At 41.1% G+C, this 15,093-nt stretch overlaps 1 protein-coding gene across 1 annotated transcript; it reads right to left on the reverse strand.

Annotated features, from left to right (window-relative positions):
- LOC130738086 (BAHD acyltransferase DCR) lies at window positions 1-3,454 on the reverse strand. Its single transcript, XM_057589987.1, has 2 exons — window positions 2,931-3,454; window positions 1-1,207 (listed from the first exon to the last, which is right to left on the reverse strand). The coding sequence occupies exons 1-2, from the start codon at window positions 3,387-3,389 to the stop codon at window positions 317-319; spliced, it is 1,350 nt and encodes a 449-aa protein (XP_057445970.1). The 5' UTR covers window positions 3,390-3,454; the 3' UTR covers window positions 1-316.
- Between the last annotated feature and the right edge of the window lie 11,639 nt (window positions 3,455-15,093).

Consider the following 15,093-nt stretch of genomic DNA (forward strand, 5'->3'; position numbering starts at 1 on the left):
TAATTAAAAACTCACAATATTTTCATTATTCTTGCACTGGGAGATACTATGCAAATCATATATAGACCAAGTACATAATTTGAACAACATCAATTAGCAGCTTCAAAATCAATCAAGCACAAAATTAACCACCAAATGCAAACTCCTATTCTAGAAGATAAAAACACCACAAATTCACCCTTCCCAACACACGAATCAGAATACATAACTGAAGAATAAAGTAAATGGATCCCTTAAACAATCAGAGTAGCTAGTAGTACTTCAACTACAACCTGTTTCTCTGTCCCACATTTTATTGCCTTGTACCATAGCACTTTTATACCTCCATAAGAAACTCCTTGTCTTGCTCCAACCTACCCATAGCCTCGGGCTCCAAAGTTAGTTCCACATCAATGCTCCTCCCTCCACTCTTCCCTGGGTACAAATAAATCATCCCATCAAATTTATTGTTAGGCCCACTCCTCACAATCTCGGGCTTCCCCCATCCAAAATCAATGTCATAGACCTTGAACCTTGGTGAACTCCCTACAGTCACACAATTTATCCCAGCATCTTTGAACTGAAAAATCTTGGGAGCACTCTCCCAGTCCTTGTTGCGTTCATCAATAGCTTTAGCATCATGGGCTTCAATGGCCTTTTGGATCATTGTAGCGCCGAATTGCGGCGGGTGGGCTGACAAAAGCCCGACCGCCGTGACGGTGAATATGGCCTGGATAAGGTTTCCGAAGTAAGCCTCTGGCATTGGTGGGTCCACCCGTTTCCGGCAATCCACGAAGACGGTGAACACCGTGTAGTCTTCAGGCTTCAAGCTACGCGCGTGGGTCACGTGGCGCCAAATGTGAGTGGAGAGAGCTTGGAATGTTGAGAATGGTTTTGAAACATCCGATGGAGGGGCCTCATTGACCGTTGACTTGATCTTGTCAATGGCTGACTCAGAGAACTTAAAGATTTTTTCCCTAAGCACGGGCTCCGGCTTCGCATCTCCATTGGCTGAAGGGGGTGGGCTTTTGGGCTCAGGTAAGGAGAGGTCAAGCTTCATGCGCGTGTTTCGGGCCTTGGTCCTCTCTTGGAAGGGCTGGACTGATGGGAAGGGTGCGCCGCAACAGATCTCAGCCCATGAACTCATGAAGTGCCACGTGGAAGTCCCGTCTAGGACAGCGTGGTTGAACGCCAAGCCCATGGCAAGCCCATCTTTGAGCTTGGTGAACTGTAGCAAGAGGAGATTGCATTCAAGTGATAAGTCATTAAAAATTAAAATTAGAAAAATGATAAATAACTGGAATTAAATACAATAAAAAATGAAGGAAAATGACAGCTGATAGTGGTCGTGCCCATAACATTGGTCAGCTATTAAACACACTAGTTTCGTCAAATAAATTGCCAACCTACCACCTTCACTCGTTTTTTCTTTTCACAAGAGGAAAACAAAACAAATATACTACCACTTTCACTGTGTCCATGTAATTTAACATTAGGTTCCAAAAGTTTGGTGTCATAGCCTGCAACTAATTTTCGATTATGCAATGTAACTAATGTTAAGTGACTAATATTTTCTACTAATTAAACAAATTTATTTGTATTTGGTTAAAAAAATATTTGTATCTATAATGGAATCTTCATAATTTTCCTTAACATGCAAAACTTCTGAAGCTCTGTAATTTGCACAAACATTCAACAGATTTCTATTGAAATTAGTATAAAAGTAATTTTCTTAAACAAAATATAGAAGGTAAAAGTAATTTAAAATAAAATAATTATGGGTATAGGTAAACTAATTCAATAGTATGTAAACTAGATGTTACTATAGTATATACTGTTTTAGGGCAACAAAATTTAAACATTAACAATATTAAAAGATAATTGTGATTGGTCAAAATAATAGTGATTGGTCAAAATAAAATGTGATATCTAAGATAAAAATGATTAAATAAAGGAATGAATGAACAATGTGGTATAAAATATCTGAAATTTATGAAACAACTGATTATGAAACAATTGACATTTTGGAATAAATGAGAAAAGTTAAAAATCAAATATCTTGGAACGGTGATAGTAAATAAATATTTATCGTTGACAAAAATAACACTTGCAGGCAAACTTGGAACTAGTGATGTGATGTTTATCAAAATAATACTTTTTCATTTTCTTTGTTCTGATGAAAGCAGAGATATGTGATCTCTAATTTATTACTCATTTATGAATTACAGCTTATTATACTCTGCTCAAGTCATTTGGTGTGGTGGTGGCAGGTAGGGTCATGGATCTGATAAAGATGAACCGAAATGACACTTACTTTGTTGTGCTGTTTTACAAAATTTAACCATGGCTATCATGGTTATGTGTTTGCAAAATAAGAGAAAATAACAAAACAGGGCAAATGAAAACAGAGGATACCTCTGTTTATTTTTGGAAGTTGTGGGAAATAGGTTGCATTATGGACCATCCAAAACCCTCTTTTAAATTAGATCTGATAAAAATTAGCACCACTTCTCCTCTTCAATCAATTTTTCTCAAATCCCCTTTTATTATTCACTATTAGGCTTATTGTCTTTATGCATTGAACTTTAATATTAGAATTTGGATAAAACATCAACAAAAAACCAGTTTAGATGTGAAAGTTGTTCTACCTTTTATAAACACTTGTTTAATCATATTTCAAAACAATTTCTCACTATATACTGTCAAATTTTTAACCTATTGCTTTGGATTTGAATTGGATGACTCAAAGAAAATTCCATATTCATGCCGTCAGGTAATTTTAATCATCCAATTTTAATTGGATGATTCACATTTTATATTGCAATTAGTAACATGAATGCGACCCATTTGATCTATATTTCATGGGACGACTTAAAATGCTTGAATGCGAGATTGTAACCACAAGCTAGATCAACATGCAATTCACATTTGAACAAACCAAAACAAATTACCTGAACTGCAAGCAAGGGCCTGTGCATGCCTTCCAAGTTCAAGACACCACTGTAAGGAATCAGCTCCTTCAAAATGCTGCTACTCTCAGTAAGAGTGAGATCTGCCACAGCAACCTCATCAGCAACAGCCTCAATGACCTCAACCCCAGGCAAATCATCATCAAATTCAACCCTAAACACACCCTCCTCATCTTTCCCAATCTTACCACCAAGTTGATGAAACTCCTTTAAAACTACAGCAAGCCCATCTTTCAGTTTCTCAACCAGTCCCTCAAACCCTTCCCCTTTGTAAAACAAGAGCTTCTGGTTATAATAAAAAGCTAAGTAAGGGAGGTCAAAAGTCACCAGCTGGTACTCTTTTTTCCCAATTTTCTCCTCAGGTTTCACATGGCTTTTGTTAGTGACTTTCAGCTTTAGAGATTGTTCTTCCTGCTTCTCCACCAGCACCTCACCCGCCATTTTTTTTGTTTTGCAATGGAGATTTTGGAAGGAAGGAAATTTGGGAATGGGAATAGTGCTTGTGATGATGAGACAATTCTTATAGGAGGGTTGTTTGTTGGGCAGCATTAATGGAATTCATGGGAGCGGTTGTGACCAATTAATAGCCCCTTTATTGTGTTAAATTTGGTTGGAGGTGATTATAGTTACAGATGCGCAAATGTTTGGTCAGCATGTGAAATTTCACACTAGAAAGAAGTGCTCATTTTTTTTTACCACAGAAGAGTTAGTTAATATTTGATTAGTATAATGTTATGAATAATAGTGATGATGATGGATTATCATTTGTTAAGAATGTCTATTGTTCTGGGAATGAACATTGAAGGAAGGGATAATACCTAATGAGTGGAAGAATGTGCTAGAGAGAGAATGAGAATGAGAGAGAGAATGCTGAATTTCATGTGTTATTTCATCAAATGAGCAAAAGTCCCTTACAATTGGTATCTACCTCCTATTTATAGGGCGTGGGTACTACCTATTGGGCCAATTGGGCCTCTGAGGTTGAGGCCCAACTTAAGGCCAAGCTCTCGCCATCAGGCGGGCTGAACCCTGGGCGTTGCCCCTCTAGGGGCTCGCCCAGTCCACTAGTCCACAAGACACCGAGCTCGAAGTATGAGAGCTAAGTGTGTCTTTTAAATGCTTTTACATGCATCCTATAGTGCACTGGAATCTAAGCTGCCAACATGGCTTGAGAAAAAAGAAGAAAACTACGTCGCCAACATGGCGTAAGCAAAAGGAAAGACATCTTTAACCGCCCAGTCCACTGGCCTTGGCGAGCAGCCCAGCCCATCAAGTCCACAAGTCCACAGGCGGTGGGAACAACCGTTTTGCGCTGACGATTAGTCTGAGTCGGCGAGTTAGGTGACAGGTGTTAATCATGTGCTGATCATCAAAGCGTTAGCTGGCGATGTCCTTGGCGGGCGACTAAACTCCATTGGCGACACCGTTTGTTAGGCGATGGCATTTAGCCTCCACGGTGGCGGGACCTTTCGCGCTTTCCTTTTTTCAAAAAACCTTTCAAATCTCTAACTGCCCCACGTGATATGTCAGTTACATCAGTTTCCCTCTTTCTCCGCAACCGTCACCTCACTCCTCATAACTTGTCCAATCACGCGCCGTAACTTCCCATCACACGCGTCCCATTCCCCAAAAGCCATAATGACTTCCAACCTTCCACACGCGTCCAACACGCGTCACCCTTCCAGCTTCCCCCCTTCGCCTATAAAAACCCTTCTTCCCTACAATCACCCCTTTCCGAGACCTCTCTTTACTTCTCTAATTGCTTACCAAGCTCCTTCTTCCAACTTCCGCACTGGTGCCGTCGCTTTTCACCCTTTCCGCTACCCACTCTTCACATCTTTGCCCGGTGAGTCCCTGTTTCCTTATCCCTGCATCTTAACTCTACTCGTCTTTTCCTTTTCTTCATTTCATTGCGAAGGATGGCTTCAAACCCTAACTCCCCTAATCACACCTCATCTTCTTCTAGGAGCGATCCTGACTCTACCGCAGCCGGCGCCTCCGTTTAGAGGTCCCGGAGATCCCTCCTTTCAGACTGAAAACTTTCGCGACTCTGCCCCTTCCAGTTCAGAGGGCACCCACTCACGAGGCTATAGACCAATCCTCCGTTTTTCAGGATAGTGAACCTATCGTGGAATTCGTGAGCAACCTTGGTGGTTTATCTGACGATGATGAATTTAACGCCAAACTCAGGATTTGGCCCTGCAGTGCTGAGGACCGCCCCTGGCTTCATAAGATCAACGGCGACGTAAAGAGATCCCATTTTTTCTTTGCGTATGAATATATGTTTGGCGAGCTTGGAGTCAGGCTTCCCTTTTCGCCTTTCATCCAAACCGTCCTCCGCGACATCAACGCGGCTCCCTGTCAACTTCACCCCAACGCCTGGGCCTTCATCTGGTGCTTTGAAATTTTGTGCGCCGCGGTTGGCACCGCCCCATCTCCCACCAGCTTCTTCTACCTCTATGATGTTGACTCCAAGTCCATCAAAAATAGAGGATGGATCTCCTTAAAGGCCCGAGCCGGCCGGAAATGCTTGAATCCCCATAAAAGCAACGCGAAGTCCTCCTTCGCTCGGAGATACTTCCGGGTGGCGGTTCACCCCGCCTACCCAGAGGCCTTCACCCTTAGGGACGGGACTGCCCTTTTCCCTCTTTACTGGACGGAGAAGCCCAATGGGATTACTGATCCTTCAGAAGAATCTTTGTCTGCCACCGGCAAAGCCTTTTTGAATCTCCTTGCCCCGCTTCCCATCTTTGACTGCTCAACAGTCCTTGAGGGCGCTCGCCTCTCAAGGACACCCAAATACTTAGGTCATCTATAGTTTACTTTTATCATCGAAATTTTCTTTCTTACCCCCTATGTTGTTACTGACCCTTTTTTTTTTATTGTTGCAGAAGATATGAACTTCACCAACGCCGAGCTCCTGAAAGCCCGCGAGAGGAAAATGGCCCGTTTCTCTCCAAAGTTCAACGCTGAGGGCGACGGGAAAAAGCGGGGCGGTGCTGAGAACCAAGCCGAGGGCGCCCAAGTTCCCAAAAGGAGGAGGTTAGTTAAAGTTTCAACCGTCGCCCCAGGATCTACAGTCGCCGGCTCCTCCAACCCCGGCGCTCAACCCATCACTGCCGCTGTATCCAAAGGCAAGAGAGTTGGCAAAGCCTCCGCCAATGCTTCCGCCGCCGCGGCCACCGAGTCTGCCCAACCTGCTCCTAATTCTGCCGCTGGTGGTACAGCCACCGTTGATGCTGCCAAGTCTACCACTGTAGGTGCCACACCCACGACTGTTGGCCAGTCATCAATTGCTGGCACCACCACCAACACTTCTTCACCTTCAGCCAACCTCAAGGCCACAACTGCTGCCGCGTCCTCTGATGCTCCCGTCGGGGAGAAAGAAACAGAAAAAGAAACCTCCAAGTCTCCTCCTCGCCAAGTCACACCTCCTAGCCCGCCTCCAACGAATGATGGGCACTCCATGTCTTCCTTGCCTCATCAAGAGGAGAGATCCTCTCCTGGTGCCGCCACTACCTTTGAAGCAGCCCGGATTGAGCGAGCTCCTGGCAACGAGCGTAGCTCTTCTGGCTACCACAATATGCTTCCCAATGCCATTGAACCTTCCGAGTTCTTGCTTACCGGCCTCAACCGTGACGTCATAGAAAAAGAAGTTTTGAGCCGGGGTATCAATGAAACCAAGGAGGAGACCCTTGCCTGTCTTCTACGCGCTGGGTGCATCTTCGCCCACGCGTTTGACAACTTCAACTCCGCAGCTGCTGAAGCTGAACGGTTGAAGGCTGAGAGTGATCGGCACCAAGAAGCCACTGCTGCTTGGGAAAAACGCTTCGACAAACTGGTGGCGCAGGCGGGAAAGGAAAAAGCTCATGCCGACAAGTTGATTGGCGCGGCGGGAAACAAGATCGGCGAGCTGGAAAACCATCTGATGCTGATGAAAGAGGAGGCGGACGACCTTGATGCCAGCCTCCAAGCTTGTAAAATAGAAAAAGATCAAGTAGAGAAGGACTTGGCCGCCAAAAGCGAGGTGTTGGCTGCCAAGGAGTCAGAGCTTAAGACATTGGGCGTTGAACTGGAGTTAACAAAGAAGGCGATGGCAGAGCAGGAGAAAAAGTCCGCCGAATCCTTGGCTTTGGTGAAGGCAGATCTGGAGGCGATGCGGGCTACTTCTGAAGAGATCAAGAAGGCGAACGAGGATCATGGGGCAGCCCTCGTCGCGAAAGATGCTGAGATTACTTCCAATCTTGCGAGGATCAAGGAGCTGGAGAGCGAGCTATCAGTGGAGAAAGCCAAAGCCACTGAGGCGAGGGAACAAGCCGCCGATATTGCCTATGACAATCGCGAGCGGGGCTTCTACCTTGCTAAGGACCAGGCTCAACACTTGTTCCCGAATCTCGATTTTAGCGCCATGGGAATAATGAAAGAAATCACTGCTGAAGGGCTGGTTGGTTCCGATGATCCTCCTTTGATCGACCAACACCTCTAGGCCGCAACTGAAGAAGAAGAAGAAGCAGAAGAAGAAGAAAGAAATAATGAATAATGTAATTTTAATTTTTACTTAGCTTTCACCACCATTGCATTCGCATCGCCTTTGTATGCTTTGTAAATCTCACTGAATGATTGTTAGGTTTAGGCGATTATCGAATGACTGCTTTCGCCGTAAATCTTTTTGTCGTCACTACGCAAATCGCCGCATTCTTATTGTTAAAAATTTAAGAATGAGTTTCATAGTTAAACGCCCCGACGCCCCGGAGTAATAAAATACTCAACATCTTGAGTGGCCAAGCACTCGCCTTCCACCTTATTCATTCGCCGACCTTATATCTTGCGCTACTTTTCACACGTCATGTGATTGAATTACACCTAACGATTTCGTGCATTAATTTTAACTAGGGCTTGTTGCTTGGTATTCCTCCGCCAAGACTTTAAACGTCTTCCACAAATGGATAAACGACCTCCATTCTTGAGGGCTTCGCCCGGGGCTTTGCCCGCTCGAGGCTTACGATGCTTGGGTCCCAATGGCCATTTGGGGGTCTCAAGACTTTTGCCTAGTTAATGGCGCTCGTCGTATTCTGGCGAGACTTACCCAGCGCATCGCTTACGGGACCGGCGATCACGTCATACTTTCCGGGGGGTGATTCCCAGGCGTCAAAGGCCATTTGTGGAATCGCCGCCACCTTCAGGGTTCCAGCAAGCCCCTTTGGGGATCAAGCTTGTCCCACCTAGTGATTGCCGTAATTCTTTATATCGATCGGCAATTCTGATCGTCAAGGAATCCCTGGAATTTTTGGACATGAAGTTCATAAATTTTCGTTTTATTGATGGAGCGCCTCGCTAAAAAACTCCTTTCGGAGAAAAAGAGCACGCTTTTGTTATGGCAATACATTGGAGAGTTTGGAAACACTTTTTAGAAAAATTGAAAAATTGAAGATATCCAACTTTGGGGAATTCACTTCGTTCACTTTCCCGCCCGCTATCAACTGTAATAATAGCGCAGGCTCAAACCGTTGAATGACCTGGGTAGCCGCCTTCCGTCAAGCTCTTCCAAGTGATAGGCTCCTGTACCAAGAACTTTAACAATGCGGTAGGGCCCTTCCCAGTTCGGAGTCAGCTTGTTCCCTGAGGTTTTGGATCGCCACTTGAGGACCAGATCGCCGACCTGCATATCCCGGACACGAACCCTGCTATTGTACTTGGCGGCCACGCGCTGCTTCATCGCCGTCTCTCGAATGTGCGCCTCGTCACGTGTTTCAGACAAAAGATCCAGCTCCATCGCCATATTGGCTTGATTCTCCCCTTCAAAATCCGGCTGAGTCCGCCATGTGAAGTTGTCAATTTCCACCGGCAACATAGCATCTACCCCATAGCGCTTTCTTTTGAAAGCATCGTCCTCTTCATCAAGAATATAAGTGCTAGCGCGAGCACGCATCTCTTCCATCGAACGTGCAGGCTTGCGTGTCAACTTGCTGTTCAACCTTCCCGGTAGCAAACCATTCTTGAATGCTAGAGCACAAGCTCGGGGCTCCTCATCCTCCACCTTGACCGATGCAGTGCTGTACCTTGCCATGTACTCCTTCAGTGACTCTCCTTCCTGTTGGCGAATGTTATATAGATCATTGATCGTCACCGACTGGTTCTTATTCGCCGAGAATTGTACGAGAAACTTGGATGAGAAGTCTCTGAAATTCGAAATCGATCCGCGCGGCAAAGTTGTGAACCACGCCATCGCCGTCGATTTAAAAGTCGATGGAAACATCCTGCACTTCACCGCGTCAGATGCCGCGATTATCACCATCTTCGTATTGAAATACAGAAGATGATCCTTTGGATCGGAATCTCCGCTGTAGGAGTCCAGGACTAACGTTTTCATGTTGTCTGGAATCGCCACGTTTTCAACATCCTCTGAGAACGGACGAAACTCAGCTACAGAATCCGCCTCCCTGCCTCCATCATCCTGTTGCTCACGTCGGTAAAAATCTAACTGAGCTTGCAAATGCTCATTCCGTCGCTGGATGTCGCCAATGCTGCGCATCATCTGGCGCCATTCCTCCTGCGTTACAGCCGGTTGTCGCTCCGGAGTAGGTGAGTTCTCCGGTGAGTGCTTCGGGGATCCGATCTGCGAAGGTGACGGAGGAAATGGTGGTGGTGATGGAGGAGGAATTCCGCCGTTGCCTGCTGCTCGCACCGGAGAGTCCAGGTCCACTCGTTGAGGCCGCCGAGGCGGCGAAATTCGTCGTCGCTCTGGAGAATGATGCTGCCTCCTGCGTCGAGTCTCCATCTAAATCAAGAATAACACAAATTCGAGCGGGGAACGAACACCGATCACAGAATCAAACCAGGCAAACTTTAGAATCGCCAAATCGTTAACCAGAGATCGCCTCTTGCACAATCAGTCCACGTGAATGGGAATAGAAAGTTTATCAATCCCCACAGACGGCGCCAAATGTTCTGGGAATGAACATTGAAGGAAGGGATAGTACCTAATGAGTGGAAGAATGTGCTAGAGAGAGAATGAGAATGAGAGAGAGAATGCTGAATTTCATGTGTTATTTCATCAAATGAGCAAAAGTCCCTTACAATTGGTATCTACCTCCTATTTATAGGGCGTGGGTACTACCTATTGGGCCAATTGGGCCTCTGAGGTTGAGGCCCAACTTAAGGCCAAGCTCTCGCCATCAGGCGGGCTGAACCCTGGGCGTTGCCCCTCTAGGGGCTCGCCCAGTCCATCTATCATAAAAACTGTAATAGAAAATACCATGTTGATAAAACTTTATAAAGAAAAAATAGTACAACATTTTATAGTCTATCACAAAATAATGAAGCATTAGAAACCTTACTGGGATAAATTCAAAAGAAAAAAACCTAAATTAAGGGAAAAAATAGTACAATGCATTTATTTGAGATCTACGAGTCAGCGAACTTAAATATTCCATTCAAGTTTTCCTAATGTTGTAGTTGAACGAATTTGTTGAAAGTCTATAGCATCATTATAGATTGTAGATGAAGAAGAACTTACTATGCTATGTTTTTTGTTGTTTCGCTTGATATGTCACTCATGTGCTTGACCAATTCATACAATATTATTATCATATATAGTTGCTGGCAACATTTTTCCATATGACAAACCACAAGTATCAAATATGCATTGAATCATAGATATCAACCAAACACATTCTAGACTTGCCTCATGTAATGCTAATATTTCTGCTTGGATCAAGCGTCAAAGAATATCAACGCCTAAAGACTCGGACTGGATTAGCTTGAGAGATTTATCAAGTGAACAAGGATAAAATACTTGTGTGCTTTTCTCATCTCTTTATCTCTTGCACTTTGTGTTCTTGTAACCGAGAAGTTTTCCTAAAATCTTAGAAGGAAAGTTTTTAAATGTAAAATCCTATTCAAACCCCCCTTCTAGTGTTTTTCATACCTTCAATAACTTGGCGGTTAGTTAGTTTTTATGGGTAGGGGTGTACAAGACCCAACCCTACCCGCCAACCCGTCTCGGCCCTATCATTAAAAGGTATAGGGTTCGGGTTGATCATTGAGTTATCCGGCTTTGGGTCGGGTCGGGTTCGGGTTGACACTCAAGCCACCCGGCCCGTCCCACATATATATTTTATAAAATTTTAATTTCTTATAATGATCAAAAAGTGATAGATGGTGCTCAAATATATCTTACCATGTGGATGATGTGAAAGAGTTTAACATCTATCTTGTGAATTAAATAAACGTTGGTCAAAATATTGACACTTTCATGCTCTAACAAGAGAAAATCATGCATGTGCATTATGCACATGTGAGACAAGTGAAGAGAGATCAAACAAAATGTGTGACACGTGCATATAGATCAAACAAAATGCAAACCTCTCAAGTGCAATAGATTATGCAAGACTTGGACCCTTTCAAGTTCGTTATTCTAAAAATAGTTCTAACTTATAACTCTTTTAGTATGTTATTATCTTTAAATTTTACAATTAGTATCAAATAGTCTTAGATTTATTGTCCCTTAGGCCAACCCGGCCTCGTCCTACATAGACGCGTCCTAAATTGGACCCGCATACTGACGGGCTGCTTCGGGTCTTGGGACGGGTTAGGGTCTATGAATTGACTCGGTTAATGTTTAGGGCCGGGTTAGGAGTTAACCAAAACTTGTCCCAACTCGTCCCTTGTACACCCCTACTTATGGGTATACTGGGATCAATTTGGAATCTTAATTAATATATAAATCTGAGGGGATATGATTCGAATACTTAGCAATCTCAAAGCTTCTTTTGTCTGATCTCCTATTTTGTTCTTTTATTCTATTACACAACAGTAAAACTCTTTCAAATCTCGATCACCTAAAAAGTGAATCATCCTCTGAAATCTTTCCTTATATCTTAGTCCCTTGGTTATGATAACTGAAACCTATTTCCTCCTATATCACTAGAGTGATAGAGTGCACTTATTATTTTGCGTGCATATTTTTAACGTAGCAAGTTTTTGGTTCTGTTGTCAGAGAAAAGCTTAGAATTTATTTTAGAGTATTTGTTGATTTAGGAATTTTTTTCTTAAGTTTAGTGTTTTTTGAAGTTTGCTGGTGTACAGTTGTACCCTCATCTGACGAACGTACTTAAAAAAAAAGAACTACGGGCGTGCACAATTGTGACACGACCGTGCTCATGAGAAAAAATATTCATTTGTTTATTTTGATTTTATCTTTTTATTTTTAGTTTTTTATTTTTTTTGTTACAAGAGGAAATATTTTTTATTTTTAGTTTAGGAGTTTGTTTTGTTTCTGTTATGTATACATGAGAGAGACATGGTCATGTATATTTTTTTTATAAAATTTATGATGAGTTTACTACATTAGTGAATGACACTACATCTTTTACCCAAAATCCTAAGGCAATGAGTGTGTGAATCATTTCACTTATAAATTATTCATTAGTCTCTTCTCTTTTTTCAATGTGAGACTTATTTCTTTATTTTTATTTGTTAATCACACTTGAAGAATTTCCAACACAAGTCTCTACTAACCCTTCTTTCTTTCTTGGTTTATTGTTGTACGTAGCTAAATATGCAAAATTAAGATCAAAGACGGGAAGGGAGGCTTAGCCTGCGAGATCTCATGATGCAACATATAATGGACAAAACTGAAGAGAGGACTTGAGATTTAAGTCCAACCTTACTACATTGGTAATTCAAAGGGTGCAGGGACACACTTCCTTCCGGAACAGAGCCTAATCTTAAGGAGAGGCCTGAGCAACTACACTTTTTCGCAATACAAATATGGAGGCACCTAAAGCAACATATTAGAAATTGGAAAGTTTAAAGGAAAATTAGTAAAAGGATGTTGAGTATGCTGGATTTATTCAACTGTTAAAGAAAAAATCCATATTAATATCCCTTAGAGGCTTAGAGCATCTCCAATGCAAGGTTCTTAATTCTTATTTCTGAGCTAAGAACTAAGAACTAAGTTCTTAACCATTAGAGAGAGCTGACATGGAGTTCTTAGTTCTTAAAAATAAGAACTAGTTATTATAAAAAAGAGTTTTACTTTTTAAGTTCTTAGTATAAATTTTTTTTTCTCTCATTCAGATTTAATTTAAGTATTGAATTAGCATTTAAATTTAAATCAAAATTATATGAAAATAAAAATATTAATATAATGGTATTGTGGGACCAGATGAATAATGCTAAGAACTAATAACTCATGGTTGGAACAAAATATGTAAAGAGTAGCTTAAGCACATGTGACATTACGGACCCACATGAATAGTGCTAAGAACTAAGATTTAAGAGCATTGGAGATGCTCTTATGGTGTGGCCATTTCTCTAATGCATGCAAAGACACTTATTAGGTTAGTAATTCACATAGGTTATTTAGACAACTCTTTCCCATGAGAAAATTTAGCTCAAATAACTCATGATCATCAAATCACATTAAAAATAAACGAGTTAAAATTTCTATATTTTATGGGGTTGTCTAAATGACACATGAGAAAGTTTGGGTTAAGTAACTCATCATTCAATCACATTGAAAATAAGTGAGTTATAATTTCTATATACCAAAACTATCTCGGGAACTTGCTCGACAAACTTTTAAACTTATGTCGAATCACCTATATACCAAAAGAGGCATACCGACATCCTATTAATTCAGACCAGAGAGTTACCTCAAATCTTGACATTCGAAGCATCCTGATATCTCAAATACTTAGACTACTAGAAATTAAACCCGTGCGTTGCACTGGTTCGTTTTTAATTTGTATTTTTTAATTGTAATATTTAAATTTGCAGAAAGGTAAGAAAGCTATTATTTAGAAGAAGATTTAGAATATAAGTATAATTAAATATAATTGAGTTATGATATTCTCACACTTTCTTTCTCTAATAAGGGAAAAAAGGATCAAACAGGTAGATTTATAATTTGTATTTTTGAAATGAACGTGGTAGTCTACTATTTTTTTTCTAATATTGATTTAGTCATTGCAGTGATGTTATCAGTTGTGCTAATTTTTTTTTATCAAGATTGATGTGGTTGTTTACCATTGCTGGTGGCATAGAAGTTCTTTTAAAATAACTTTCACGAACATAAAAATAGATTCTATTTAACTGCAGGATGGACGGACGTCATTTGTTCCCTTTGAATGATTAAGTTGTTATTTCTTTTCATAATATGACAATATTCCTATTTCTTATCAAGAATATAGTGAGTACTACATTTTACACTTATCTTTCTAGTGCAGTATATAAATTTATGTGGCTCACACTTTGTTACTAATTTGTGGCATATAAATATAGAAATGATGATATATTTGTATGATTTCAATTGAAGGAGAAGAATTGTTTAGTAAATTACCATATATGTGAAAATCACAGTTTTATTTTCCAATCATCTGCAACGGGGATATATCACTAAGTAATGTGTGTTTCTTGTTGTTGTTGATGATCTTTCTCCTGCAATAAAGAAATAAGAATGAGTAATTTAAAAAAGAAATTTTGATATTAACTAAAATAATTAAAAATGACATACTTGTTGAAGTAGTTAGAGACAATTGTCATTTTTTTCTCACCAGCAGCTGAAGTCTAAGAAATATGAATAATTTGAGTTTGTGAGTGATTTCACTGGTTTGTTTATATAGAGATATAATAGATGCATGGTTCAATATAATACATTTCATTTTTTATTTATTTAATGTAGATAGTTGAATAGCCTCCTGACATTAACAATTTTATTCAGTTTTTGACACTGGTATTGCCATCATGCCACTATTTTTAATTTAATGTTAGTTTTTCTTTAGAGTTATTATGTTAAGGAATTCTAACACTTCGTTTGGTAGAGAAGAGAGAGATAGAAAAGAGAGAGTAGAGAAGAGAGAAGTTGAGTAGAGAGAAATATGTGAGAAATAGGGTAGATTTAGATGTTGTTTGGTATGGTAAAGATAAATGAGATGGAGAAGAGAAATAATGAGGTGGAAGAGAGAGAAAAAAAGTTAACTTTTGATTAAAATATTTTTTTAATGTTAGAATGCAAATAGTTGCGGTTCTAAACCGTCACTAAAAACAAGAAACGAAAAACGAAAAGTAAAAGTGATGTCAGAATGCAGATAGTGGCGGTTTTAACCGCCACTAAATGCACAGAATAAAAAAAAGGAGGAGC

This window comes from Lotus japonicus, chromosome 2 (genome assembly GCF_012489685.1).
Source record: "Lotus japonicus ecotype B-129 chromosome 2, LjGifu_v1.2".
Classification (NCBI taxonomy): domain Eukaryota; kingdom Viridiplantae; phylum Streptophyta; class Magnoliopsida; order Fabales; family Fabaceae; genus Lotus; species Lotus japonicus.